This window comes from Chlorocebus sabaeus, chromosome 14 (genome assembly GCF_047675955.1).
Source record: "Chlorocebus sabaeus isolate Y175 chromosome 14, mChlSab1.0.hap1, whole genome shotgun sequence".
NCBI classification, from domain to species: Eukaryota; Metazoa; Chordata; class Mammalia; order Primates; family Cercopithecidae; genus Chlorocebus; species Chlorocebus sabaeus.
In genome coordinates, this window is record NC_132917.1 from 79829720 (window position 1) to 79844809 (window position 15090).

Here is a 15090-nt window from a genome sequence, read left to right on the forward strand (position 1 = left end):
CGAGAGCAAGGTATTTGTTTGGCCCATAGGAGTCAATTTTCTTTCTCTAGCTGCCCGGAAAGAACAAAAGATCCTTGACTGTTCAAAAATAAAGACTTAATTTTTATATTAATTTTGAATCGTCAATATTGTCTGTTCACTAAACTTGTTTTTTCTTCTTTTTCTATGTCCCTTCAATATTCTATCTATCTATCACCTATCAATCATCTATCTCATCTATCTATCTTATCTGTCCATCTATCTATCCATCCATCTATCCATCCATCCATCCATCCATCCATCCATCCATCTCCGTCTCTCATCTGTCTACTAGCAGTGTGTGCCCATATTCCAGACTTTGGTTCCATTTCCTTTATTTCTGTGGGACCTTGGACAGATTCTGCCCCCATGATTCTTTATGAGAACTTTTAGACTTCTTAGATCCTTCTGGATTCAAACTCTGCATCTAACTAAGTTTACCTCTACACGGAAAGACACATTCTTGCTTGGTGTTTCTTTGGAGAAATATTTTATTGAATTATAAGAACAAATTAAAACTGGCATCTAGATTCTTCAGAGAAAACCACTGAGAAAATAAGTTATGTGTAACACCGTAAAATAAATATTCCAAATTGGTCTGATTAACAGCCGATAAGAAGCCTGTTTTATATATATTAGAAAACAAATCCAGAATTTAGCTCCCTCTGAGATAATTATTTTGCTCTTCCCTGAAACCAGTTTTTATGTCCCGAGAAGAGATTTACATCTCAAATAAGCAGCAGGAACAAATTAGCTGCCAAGAACTGTCCTTTCAATGATGCTGTTGATAGCCAAGTTAAGATGATTATAAATCTATTAGAATGTGCAACACCATCGATTTTGGTGTTTCAAAGATTTGAGGTACGAGATTCTCATTAAACTATAAAAATGTTTTAAAAGCGCCTTTCCATACCATGAAATATAATTTGACTTGAGTGCCTAAAAAACCGAACACATGACAGTTCCTTTTTCAACTGTACTTCCTTTTTCACATGAGCACTATTAGAGCCTAATAGGAATTGAGAATGACTAACATTGAGGAGTTACATCATCATTTCATATTTTTATAATTAGAAAAAAAAAGAAGATGCATGCTTTCCATAGAAATTGAGAATGGAAACCTAAATTTCCCAATCCAGCACATAAGCATTATGTAGCATCTAGATTAACCTCCCTCTCAACCCCCGCCACCAGTATCATTCCAAATTACTTCCTTTGCTTGCTACCACTCTTTCCTTACGAAAAGGAGTTAGCCTATTTGATAAATTGAATGGTATTACATATCTCTGGGACAAAAGACTTGATGATATTCATTATTACTGGCTTAGATACATATTCTTTTCCTTTGCTTAGTGCACTTGATAAGGAAGTGAAATTAGCCACCTTTGTGATTGTGTCAAGCCTCAATTAAGTTCAGATTTGAGTTAATATAATCTATGGCTATTTTCAGCCATTGTAGTTGTCATTTGTGTTTCACAATTGTCAAACAATGCACTGTCCGTATAATGCCCTTTAATTTGCCCAAAATTAAGCAAGAGCCTATCTGAATGCTGCCCAAGTATTTCCTGCATTTCTCATTCTTCTTCCTTTCAAAGCTGCCTTAGCGCTCCATTCCTCTCTCAGGAAGTGGAACTAGTTGGGGGCCTCTATCAGACTCCCTTCATGTTTAAGAACAGTTGATTTTCCAAAAACATGTCTGCCTTGTGCTTTATTCACTCAGGACCGTGTTCTTGGCTATTTCCACTGATGAAGTTATTTCTATAAAGATGCTACCTGACTGACAGGGATTTAGCGGACTCCTTCACCACAATATCTTAATTTTGGTTAATTGTATCCACAGATGGGATAACTTAAAGGCTTACCAATTGTGGAATTTTTCACACCATATTGAAGTTAAGATCATTGTGGAGGGGAGAATAACACTTCTCAAAACTTAACTTATTTATAAAGGAATTTTGATGGAATTCACAATTCAGGTCTAATGCTACTATGGAAAAGTTCAGTGAGATAGTTTGTGGGGATTTGGAAGCATGGCACATTGGTAGGGCAGTGTGCTTGCCATCCTCCTGTCCACCCCCATTCCACTCCAACTGATACCACCTTAGTGGTATAGCATCAAAATTCCTTTATAAATAATTTAAGTTTTGAGAAGTATTATTCTCCCCTCCACAATGATCTTAACTTCAATATGGTGTGAAAAAATCCACAATTGGTAAACCTTTAAGTTATCCCATCTGTGGATACAGTTAACTAAAATTAAGATATTGTGGTGAAGGAGTCTGCTAAGTCCCTGTCAGTCAGGTAGCAACAAAACTTCAAATTCACTTGCTTTCAAGCAAACAATATTTCCTCTTTCCATTGGATGGAGAGGTATAAACTCAGCTTAAAATTATAATCCCTTTAGGCCGGGCACGGTGGCTCACGTCTGTAATCCCAGCACTTTGGGAGGCCGAAGTGGGTGGATCACGAGGTCAGGAGATCAAGACCATCCTGGCTAACATGGTGAAACCCCATCTCTACTAAAAATATATTAAAAAAAAAAAAAATTTAGCCGGGCATGGTGGCGGGCACCTGTAGTCCCAGCTACTAGGGAGGCTGAGGAAGGAGAATGGCTTGAACTCAGGAGGCAGAGCTTGCAGTGAGCTGAGATTGTGCCACTGCACTCCAGCCTGGGCAACATAGCAAGACTCTGTCTCCAAAAAAAAAAAAAAAAATCCCCTTTAGTCGCAGTCCTAGAGATGTTGTCGACATTGGTTGCAGATTCATGCTGTCCTAAATTTTTAGCAGCTCAGGAATTTCTCCAGTCTTTTGTTTGTAAACCGTTTTCTCTTCTGAAGGCTTCTAGATTTTTTTCTAAACTTCAGTATTTTTTCTCAAATATATTTTCCTTAGTGTTTCTACTTAAAGGTTGATATTCTTTCCAAATCATACTTTAATAAAATATAAAAAATACAGGATTTTATATGCACCAGGAGCTCAGCAATTATTTTCTTTTGTATACAAAATATTTTTTAAGTCTTGAACAACTATTTAATCTGACTACACATGATTGTTAGAGGAACTCTTCTATTTTTTCATTTACATGTTAACACATACTAGTGTTTTAGATTTTTTGGGTGCAAATTCCATTTCTAACATGTTGAATAATATTTAAATACTATCCACTAATAAGTATGTTGTTTTTCACCACTGCAGGTGGAAGAGGCCCTAGAAGCTGTCAAAAATGCTACAAATGAGCAAGACCTTGCAAACCGTTTTAAAGAGTTTGGAAAAGAGATGGTGAAACTTAACTATGTAGCAGCAAGAAGACAACAGGTGGGAAAGATTTTGGAAATGCTAGGGGAGAAAATGGGTGAGTTTACATAACCCCGTAGCTTTATAGGCCTGAACAATGGATCACCTGCGTCTGCTTGCTATCAAATGCCCTAAGAACCTGTGATGACAAAGACTGTTTCCTGCAGGGGCCAGTTGTGATGCCATGGTGGGCTCTGGACCAATCTCTGGCCCCCACCTATGTGCAGGCCACAGATTACTTGCTTCACTGGTGGGACCAAGCCTGCTAGCCCTACTACACTCTAATCTTCTATCCACTGTAGGAACACAGCTCTGACGTCAAATAAAAATTATTAAACTGTGGGGTGGTGCTGTGGTCAGTCTCTGGATGTCACCCTTTGCCCTCACTTTTTGTCTCCTAGTCTTGTGAATACCAGCACACATATGCACTCCCAGGATATGTAGTATGTGGGGTGAAATTTTTATGAAAGAGAAGAAGAAAACATGAACAAAATGAGAGGAAAGGCACGAAGGGGGATAGAGAAAGAGAGAGAGAGAACAGGGGGAAATGAGTCACTCTGATGATGCTGTGTGACGTGGGATTTCCTCAGCCTCAGTATTAGTTCGTTCTCATGCTGTTACAAAGAACTGCCCTGAGACTGGGTAATTTATAAAGAAAGGAGATTTAATTGACCCACAGTTCCACATGGCTGGGGAGGCCTCAGGAAACTTACAATCATGGCGGAAAGGGAGGTAGGACACCTTCTTCACAAGGCAGCAGGAAAGAGAGTGAGCAAGAGCAGGGAAAACTGCCTTATAAAACCATCAGACCCCGTGGGAACTCACTCACTATCACGAGAACAGCATGGAGGAAACCGCCCCTATGATCCAATCACCTCCCTCCCTCCACACGTGGGGATTATAGGTCCCTCCCTCCACATGTGGGGGTTACAATTCAAAATGAGATATGGGTGGGGATGCAGAGCCAGACCATATCAGCCTCCCTTTTGCCTAGGGATTTCTCAGTTTTAGCTAGCTCTGTTTGCTCACTGGATACCTTTAGTATTTTGTTCCCACAGAGTGGGTTTTTATTCTTTTGCCATAGAAAAAATATTTCCAAATGTGGAAGGATCTCCTAAAATCCTTTCACCCATCCTCTTTACTGCTTCCAGAATTTTTAAAAACATTTTGGGCCATTCGTAGTTTCTCTAACTTTCTCTCTGACCAACAGGAAAGTTCCATTCAACAAACATTTGTTGAATGTTCATTCTGTGCCAGGCTTAAGTGAGGCTGGGATTAGGAACTTAACCAAGAGCTAGTCCTTTGTGAGACAGACACATAAATGTGATTTTAGTTTATGTGGTTATTTTTAAGTATGTTTTATCAGCAGAATTCCTTGTTCGAAGGGAATCTTGTATGGTAGCCCAACGTGTAATATAAACAGGAGCAAAGTTACTCTGAATAGTGAGAGATAGAGAGCCCAGGAGGCTACTGGTGCAGACCCCAGAGTCTAGAAGCCTAGGAACCTGGTGTTCTGATGTCCAAGGGCAGGAGGAGAAGGGCATTCTGCTCTTGAAGGGAGACAGAATGAATTCATGCTTCCTCCACCTTTTTGTTCTATCTTTGCCCTCAGCCCACTGGATGGTGCCCACCTACATTGAGGGTGAAGCTTCTCCATTTAATTCACTGGCTCACATGCTGGTTACCTCCTAAAACACTCTCACAGTGACACATTCGAAATAATGCTTCATCAGCCTTCTAGACACTCCTCAATCCAGTTAAGTTGTCACTTAAAATAACCAACACAGATATGTTGATTTTGAGATATCCACATTGAAACATCAAATAGAAGTGTGGCCTGGAGATAGAAATGTGGGTCATCAGCATGCAGCTGACATTAAAAGCCACGAGAATATAGATGATGTTCATATGAAAATACCTACATTATTTATTTTTGCTTTATTAATACTTTGTTTTTAGTTGATTGTTAGTTCAGACTCTTTCAAGAAAATTTAGAAAAACAGTAGAACAGAAAGAAGGGGAAAAACACATCATACCCTACCACCCACAAATAATATGGTGCTGATATTTTGGTATATTTTCTTTCAGATATTTATCTTCACATTTTAATGTATTTAAAATCATACTATGCATACAAATATGCATATTGTGTTCTGCTTTTTATCTTATACATAGTATTCATGTTATTAATTTTTAGAAACTAATTTTAATCATCACATACTCCAATATGAAGGTTTCAGTAGTTTTTTTTCCAACCAATTCTTGATAATTCAATATTTAGATTGTTTCCAGTTTTTTTCTTATGGTTAAAAGATGTTTCTTCAAGTATCTTTATGGAGAGATTTGCGCAACCCACATTTCTCACTTGTGTATTTAGATCTATTTTATCATTTTATTAATTTTTTTTAGTATAGATACCCAGGAATGGAATTTCTGGACCAGATGTTCTGATACTAATAAAGGCTTTCATGACTGTTTAGGAGAAACCTACCTCTCGTGCCCAAGTCATTGCCCTGCGTAGAGAATACATTCAAATATTTGTTACCTGTTTATCCGTTTTCATCTCTGGGGCTCAAATTAAATAATCCCAATTTAGAGATTGTGTTACCTAGCATCCATCTTTTAATGCTTAAAGCGGAAAAAAGATGGTTCAGTAAATTGTTCATTATTTATTACCAATTTTCTTGAAAATCATAGATATAAAATATAATGTGTTTGTCTCAGAATTATTTTCACCAACAAAATAGAAGATGTAATTCCTTGTTACCAGGTCATTCATCTATCATATGCCAAATGAGCAAATAGGACGAGAAGCCCAGTGGTTCAAATACCCTTTACTGATGTTTTCCAGCTGGAAGAATATTCTCCTAGAGATACACAGCTGGCAATCCTGCATGGCTCTCAGAGAGCAACACCGCTTTGACATTTCTGAAAATCGTGTGAACATTTTCTCAACAACAGTCTTTCAAGATGGAAATAAAGAGACTCCCTAGTGGTATTATTTTGTCATCCAAAACGAGGAAAACAAATCATCTTTGGCCTGTTATTTTCTGTTCTCTAAACTTAATGATGAGCTGCCATTAGAGGCTGTCAACAACAACAAAGAAGGGACCCTATTCTGAAAATGATAATGAAGGGACATTGATGTGCTGAGCAAAAATCAGAAGTTTGGTTTCCCAGGTTTGTAACAGTAATTGAATATGGAGGCAAGTAGGGCCTCAGAAGACTGACGTTTTCAGGTTTTCTCTCTGTTCAAAACTTACTCTGTGGCCCATGCAATCAGTTTACCTTGTTGGTGGCTTGGTTTTTATATTCTTTCAGCCATATTTTATTGAATGCCTCTTACAGGCCAGCCACTGTGCTAATGACTGAAGAGCCACTGAATAAGACAACTAGGGCTCCCTGCTGTCATTAGAGGCACATTATAGAAGAAAAATATATGCTCAAATAATACAGTAAAGTAGGATAAGTGTTAGTGATAGGAGAGGAATAGTGTCTTGTGGGAACAGATAAAAGGGGACACAGCTTAGAAAGTTGGGTGGAGGATGTGCCAAGTCAGTGGAGTCCTGTCAGGTGAAAGGGTAGGGCAGAGGAGGAAAGCTCAGGCATTTCACATAAAAGGGACAGTAGGCCAGTCATGGTCACTCATGGCTGTAATTCCAGCACTTTGGGAAGCAGAGGTGGGAGATTCCCTTGAGGCCAGGCGTTCAAGGCCCACCTGGGCAACATAGCCAGACCCCACTTCCACAATTGTTTTTTTCTTTTTTTTTAGCTAGCCAGGTGTGGAAGCATGCACCTGTAGTTCTAGCCACTTAAGAGGCTGAAGAGGGAGGATCACTTGGGCCCAGGAGATGGAGGCTGCAGTGAGCTTTGATGACACCACTGTACTCCAACCTAGGTGATAGAGCCAGACTCTGTCTCTATAAAACAAACAAACAAAACAGTATATCAAAGGCCTGGCAGCTAGAAACAGCACAAGGGTTTCTGAAATTCAGTGTGTTACTAAGAGTCTGTGACTCCAAGCTCTGTTGCAAATATTTCCATGCAAATTTCATGTGTGTGACAGCTTTCATGTGTTACACACACAGGAGCTGAAGGATCCTCATTGTCGAGATGAGATGGCAGCCGCCCGAGGGGCTCTGAAGAAGAATGCCACAATGCTGTACACTGCCTCTCAAGCATTTCTCCGCCACCCAGATGTTGCCGCTACTAGAGCCAACCGAGATTATGTGTTCAAACAAGTCCAGGAGGCCATCGCCGGCATCTCCAATGCTGCTCAAGCTACCTCGCCCACTGACGAAGCCAAAGGCCACACGGGCATCGGCGAGCTGGCTGCGGCTCTTAACGAGTTTGACGTAAGCATCCTGGTGAGGTACACAGAGGGGTGGGCGCTGGTGCTGACGAAAAAAAAAAAAAAGTGTGTTGGGGATGAAGGGCCACTACAATAATTTACATTGATTTTTCTCTTTTGGAGGTTTTAATAGTAAGATAAACTACATAATGCATGTCTGTAATATATTGACTGAGCCATTATCACTTGTCTTTAAAGAAAATGTGGCCGCAGTGGCTCACGCCTGTAATCCCAGTACTTAGGGAGGCCGAGGTGGGTGGATCACCTGAGGTCATGAGTTCGAACATGGAGAAACCCCGTCTCTACTAAAAATATAAAAAATTAGCGGGGCGTGGTGGTGCACACCAGTAATCCCAGCTACTTGGGAGGCTGAGGCAGGAGAACCGCTTAAACTCGGGAGGCAGAGGTTGTGGTGCTCCGAGATCGTGCCATTGCACTCCAGCCTGGGCAACAACAGGGAAATGCCGTCTGGGGGGGGCGGGGGGGAGGGGGGGAAAAACAGAAAAGAAAAGAAGAAAAAAAGAAACAACTGTATTTAAGAGTACCCAATTCCTTCCAGGTAAAGGATGAGATACCTTACAGGCTATTTTAGGAATAGTTCATAATTTGGCGATCATCTTTATTATTAAAGGGGTACATGTTATGGGCAGCCTAGATGTACGTTGCCTCTATGTTGTGCCTGGGTGAAAAGCTGCCATCAATTTCTTGTTTTAAATCAGTGATAAAGTCCGTTGCCCTATGATCCCACACAGGACCCTGGTCTTCCTTAGAACGGCCCCTCTGGGAAGTGCCTGTGTTAGATCTGTGAAAGTCCTACATTCTACACTGGCTGTTTCGGGAGGTGTGTCAAAGTGAGGGAAGAAGCAAGGAGGATTGTTCACTGTGCTGAGCCATATGTGAAGCGTCAGTGTGAGTGAGAAGGTTGCACACATGTCATCAGCACCCCGGGATGACAGCCCTTGCTTCCCCTGGGTCAGAGGACCTGTGAGAAGTTGCAATTTATTTATTTTATGATCAATGAAAGCCTACAAAGATTTATAAATAATTAACATCTACTTTCCAGGGTTATATAATCCTGCAGGGGAGATGAGGGAAGTAGAATGCACTAAATACCATTTAATTGATAAAACACAATGTTACAGGAATTCGTAGAAGAAAAATAGGTTACTTAAGGGTCATGAAGAAAGATGATGAGCTTGCTTTTGAATATGTTGATGTGAATTTTTGGCAAGAAATAACTAGTTAGCGGTTGGTAAAAAGGTCCAAAAGCAAAGCAATGATTGTTCAAGGCTTGGAGATGGATGATATAATTGAGGAATAATTTTACTACTTCATATTCAGATAGTTCTTACCGTTTTCACAGTGGTCTCTCCTCTTTCCCATACTTTTACAATTAGTTATATGTGTCTCACCCCATTCCTAAGGTTTTTATTGTAAGGATTAAATATGATAATATATTTAAAGCACTTGCTACAGAAATGAAGACTTAATAATGGGTAATTTTCTTCACAAAATTGCAGGAAGCAACCAAAAATTCATAGAAAATAATGAGAGAGTTCAGAATAATGTTTATTTTGTATAACATAGATATACAAAACTCTCTAAATAGAATAATGAGGAAAGAGACATTCACAAAACAAATGATTTTTTAAAAGTTAATTTTATTTTTTTCTTATATCTGCTAGAAATAAGTCTAATATAGATGTGAAGGACCTAAAAATTCAAATTATATTACTTTACTGAGGGACAAGTTTTACTCCTCAGTAAATGATATCATGATCTTGAGTAGAACTGTTGATCCTATCAATTTTCATAATGTTCAAGCAATCCCAATACAAATTCTAAGAGGATTCTTTTGGAACTTGACAGAGGAGTGATAAAGGATTTTTTTTTATTTGTCTTTTTTTAAAAATATTCTAGAATAAAGAATGAATGAGCCCATATTCCAGGGAAAAGTAAATGAGCAGGTCATACACACAGATATTAAAACATTATAATGCTACATTAATTTTAAAGCTGTGTATTGAAACACAAATGGACTCGTCCATAAAACAATAAAAAATCATAAGCAGTCTCAAATACAAAATTATTTGATAAATTGGTGCTTATTAAAATTAGTTAAGAATGGATTATTTAGTCAGATTTTGACACAGTTACATTATTCTAGTTATAATTTATTTTATAATAAAAAATAAACAACAAATCCTAAGTGAGGAGCTGGTGAAGAGTGAAAATATGAAGCACAGGGAGAAGGCCTGTGAACAGTTCAGGACCTTCAGCTGCTGCCACCTTCTGTCCGAGAGTGTGACAGCTCCTGCTTCCCCATGCTGCCTTTTGTTTCCAGACCATTTTCATTAAAAGGACCTTTTATCCCCAATTAATGTAACAACCAGTGCATCACTGCAACAGTGCAAAAGGCTTTCATTCATGAAAATCAAACTTGAGGTCATGTGGGGAAAATCTGTTAGCTAAGTATGTCAACATGTTGAATGTTCAAAATTGTTTTTTTTTTTTTTTTTCCCCAAAGGTGATATCTGCTCATGCTGTACAAATAAGGCTTTGGAAATTGAACACATGAATATAACCATCAAAGGTGTTTTTTATAAAACGTGATATATTTGAAACAGTTGGAAAAAATTAAAATATAAAGCATAATATGGTAAATAAGTCACTAACTATTCAGCAGCTGTCTGAATTGCAATTTTGAACAATCCCATTTGATGTGGTTCCCTAACAATTGTCATTTAATAAATGCAGTTTAATTTCGGCACTTTCTCAAAAGTAGTAATGCTAGTAAATTAGTATTGAATTTACAGACTATAATGTGATTCACCTGCTGTAGATTTTCCATCACTTCTGACATCAGCAAACCTAGACAGTAGTTAATGGTATTTGAAATTTTCTCATTAAAATAATATACCATTTATACCATAAATTGAAATAGTCACCATTTCAGTTTGTGACTAAATTATAAATTTCTTTTCCATAACTATATGATGAATACTGTTTTTTTTAATTTCTCAGGCATGCTAATTTGAAATTGATTTTGAATTCATGGACATCTGTCATGAGTCCTAAATGCTATTCTCAGATATTAAACAAATTGATACTTCATTGGGTGAAAAACTCACTCAGACTTCCTGTTGCTTACTTTTCTGGCAAAATCTCTTACTGATACTTTGTATAATACCTTTCTCATATAATGAAAATTTAAATAAGTTTAACGTCTTTGAAATGCTGAAGTAAAAGGAACCATAAAAATGCAAAATATATTTTCATAGTCAGCATAGCTAGTATGCCCTAAAATTGATTTTTTTAACTTCAAGTTCCGGGATATATGTGCAGAATGTGCAGGTTTGTTATCTGGGTTTACATGTGCCATGGTGATTTGCTGCACCTATTCACCCATCCACTAAGTTCCCTCCCCTTGTCCCCACCCCCAGCAGGCCCTGGTGTGTGTTGTTCCCCTCCCTGTGTCAATGTGTTCTCATTGCTCAGCTCCCACTTAGGAATGAGAACATGTGGTGTTTGGTTGTCTGTTCCTGTGTTAGTTTGCTGAGGATGATGGCTTCCAGCTTCATCCACGTCCCTGCAAAGGACATGATGTCATTTCTTTTTATGGCTACATAGTATTCCATGGAGTATATGTAGCACATTTTCTTTATCCAGTCTATCATTGGTAGTCATTTGGGTTGGTTCCATAACTTTGCCATTGTAAATAGTGCTGCAGTAAACATACATGTGAATGTAGCTTTATAGTAGAAAGATTTATATTCCTTTGGGTATATACCCAGTAATGGGATTGCTGGGTCAAATGATATTTCTGGTTCTAGATCTGTGAGGAATTGCCACACTGTCTTCCACAATGGTTGAACTAATTTACATTCCCCCTAACAGTGTAAAAGCATTCCTGTTTCTCCACAGCCTTGCTAGCATCGATTGCATCTACAGCGTCTATGTATTCTTGACTTTTTAACAATCGCCATTCTGACTGGCCTGAGATGGTATCTCATTGTGGTTTTGATTTGCATTTCTCTAATGATCAGTGATGTTGAGCTTTTTCTCATATGTTTGTTGGCCACGTAAACATCTTCTTTTGAGAAGTGTCTGTTCATATCCTTTGCCCACTTTTTGATGGGGTTGTTTGTTTTTGTAAATTTAAGTTCCTTGTAAATTCTGAATATCAGACTTTTGTCAGATGAGTGGATTGCAAACATTTCCTCACTTTCTGTAGATTACCTGTTCATTCTGATGATTCTTTTGCTGTGCAGAAGCTCTTTAGTTTAATTAGACACCATTTGTCAATTTTGGCTTTTGTTGCAATTGCTTTTGGTGTTTTCATCATGAAGTCTTTGCCCATGCCTATTTCCCGAATGGTATTGCCTAGGTTTTCTTCTAGGGTTTTTATAGTTTTGGGTTTTACATTTCAGTCTTTAATCCATCTTGAGTTAGTTTTAGCATAAGGTTTAAGGAAGGGGTCCAGTTTTGGTTTTCCGCATATGACTAGTCAGTTTTCCCAGCACCATGTATTGAATAGGAGCTTATTTCTCCATTGCTTGTTTTTGTCAGGTTTGTCAAAGATCAGATGGTTGTAGATATATGGTGTCATTTCTGAGGTCTCTCTTCTGTTCCATTGGTCTGTCTATCTGTTTTGGTACCAGTACCATGCTGTTTTGGATACTGTAGCCTTGTAGTATAGTTTGAAGTCAGGTAGCTTGATGCCTCTGGCTTTGTTCTTTTTGCTTACGATTATCTTGGCTATACAGGGTCTTCTTTAATTCCATATGAAATTTAAAGTAGTTGTTTTTTCTAATTCTGTGAAGAATGTCAATGGTAGTTTGATGGAAGTAGCATTTAATCTATAAATTACTTTGGGCAGTATGGCCATTTTCACAATATTGATTCTTCTTATCCATGAGGATGGAATGTTTTTCCATTTTTTTTGTGTCCTGTCTTAATTCCTTGAGCAGTGGTTTATATTTCTCCTTGAAGAGGTCCTTCACATCCTTGTTAGCTGTATTCCTAGGTATTTTATTATCTTTGTAGCTATTGTGAACGGGAGTTCATTCATGATTTGGCTCTCTGGTTGTCTATTATTGATGTAAAGGAATGCTTGTGATTTTTGCACATTGATTTTGTATCCTGAGACTTTGCTGAAGTTGCTTATCAGTTTAGGGAGTTTCTGGGCTGACATGACGGGGTATTCTTAATATACAATCATGTCATCTGCAAACAGAAAATTTGACTTCCTATCTTCCTATTTGAATCTGCTTTATTTCTTTATCTTGCCTGATTGCCCTGTCCAGAATTTCTAATACTATATTGAATAGAAGTGGTGAGAGAGGGCATCTTTGTCTTGTATTGGTTTTCAAAGGGAGTGCTTCTAGCTTTTGCCCATTCAATATGATATTGGTTGTGGGTTTGTCATGAATAGCTCTTGTTATTTTGAGGTATGTTCCATCAATACTTAGTTTATTGAGAGTTTTTAACGTGAAGGGATGTTGAATTTATCAAAGGCCTTTTCTGCATCTATTGAGATAATCATGTGGTTTTGTCTTTGGTTCTGTTTATGTGATGGATTACGTTTATTGATTTGTCTGTGTTGAAACAGCTTTGCATCCCAGGGATGAAGCTGACTTGACTGTGGAGGATAAGATTTTTATGTGCTGCTGGATTTGGTTGGCCAGTATTTGATTGAGGATTTTCACTTTGATGTTCATCATGGATATTGGCATGAAGTTTTCTTTTTTTATTGTGTCTCTTCCCAGTTTCAGTATCAGGATGATGCTGGCTCCATAAAATTAGTTAGGGAGGAGTCCTTCTTTTTCAATTGTTTGGAATAGTTCCAGAAGGAATGGTACCATCTTCTCTTTGTACCTCTGGTAGAATTCAGCTGTGAATCCATCTGGTCCTGGGCTTTTTTTGGTTGGTAGGCTATTAATTACTGCTTTGATTTCAGAACTTGTTATTGGGCTATTCAGTAACTTTACTTCTTCCTGGTTTAGACTTGGTAGACTGTATGTGTCCAGGAATTTATCCATTTCTTCTAGATTTTCTAGTTGATTTGCATAGAGGTGTTCATATAGTATTTATATACTATACTATATATTTAGAAATATAGTATTTTCTGATGGTAGTTTGTATTTCTGTGGGGTCAATTGTGATATCCCCCTTATAACTTTTTATTGTATCTATTTGATTCTTTCTCTTTTCTTCTTTATTAGTCTAGCTAGTGGTTTATCTATTTTGTTGTTTTTTTTCCCCAAAAATGTAGCTCCTGGATTCATTGCTTTTTTGGAGGGTTTTTTTGTGTCTCTATCGCCTTCAATTCTGCTCTGATCTTAGTTATTTCTTGTCTTCTGCTAGCTTTTGGATTAATTTGCTCATGCCTCTCTAGCTATTTTAATTCTGATGTTAGTGTGTCGACTTGAGATCTTTCTAGTTTTCTGATGTGGGCATTTAGTGCTATAAATTTCCTTCTTAACACCGCTTTAGCTGTGTACCAGAGATTCTGGTACATTGTCTCTGCTCTTTGGTTTCAAAGAACATCTTGATTTCTGCCTTAATTTCATTATTTACCCAGGAGTCCTTCAGGAGTAGGTTGTTCAATTTCCATGTAATTGTATGGTTTTCAGTGAGTTTCTTAATCCTAAATTCTAAATTGATTTCACTGTGGTCTGAGAGACTGTTATGATTTCAGTTCTTTTACATTTGACAAGGAGTGTTTTACTTCCAATTATGTGGTCAATTTCATAATCAGTGCCATGTGGCACTGAGAACAATGTATATTCTGTTGATTTGGGGTAGAGAGTTCTGTAGATGTCTGTTAGGTACACTCGATCCAGAGCTGAGTTCAGTCCTGAATATCTTTGTTAATTTTCTGTCTTATTGATCTGTCTAATATTGACATTGGGGTGTTAAAGCCTCTCACTATTACTGTGTGTAGAGACCTACAAAGAGACTTATTAGAACTTGTTTTATGAATCTCGGTGCTCTTGTATTGGGTGCATATATATTTAGAATAGTTAGTTTTTCTTGTTGAATTGTTCCCTTTACCATTATGTAATGCCCTTCTTTGTCGTTTTTGATCTTTGTAGGTTTAAAGTCTGTTTTGTCAAAGACTAGGATTGCAATCCCTGCTTCTTTTGCTTTCCATTTGCTTGGTAAATTTTCCACCATTCCTTTATTTCGAGCCTATGTGTGACTTTGCATGGGAGATGGGTCTCCTGAATACAGCACACTGATGGGTCTTGACTCGTCATTCAGTTTGCCAGTCTGTGTCTTTTAATTGGGCCATTTAGCCCATTTAAATTTAAGGTTAATATTTTTGTGTGTGAATTTGATCCTGTCATCATGATGCTGTTTGGTTCTTTTGCACACTAGTTGATACAGTTTCTTCATAGAGTCATTGCCCTTTATATTTTGGT

At 37.9% G+C, this 15090-nt stretch overlaps 1 protein-coding gene across 3 annotated transcripts in view; it reads left to right on the top strand.

Moving 5' to 3' along the window:
• Window positions 1-15090, top strand: part of CTNNA2 (catenin alpha 2) — a 1149887-nt gene that overhangs the window by 368690 nt on the left and 766107 nt on the right. For all 3 annotated transcript variants that reach the window (XM_007970059.3, XM_007970060.3, XM_073023121.1), the window contains exons 5-6: window positions 3214-3333; window positions 7401-7667. In XM_007970059.3, the coding sequence (XP_007968250.1) occupies window positions 3214-3333; window positions 7401-7667 (387 nt within the window). The remainder of the gene's footprint in view (window positions 1-3213; window positions 3334-7400; window positions 7668-15090) is intronic.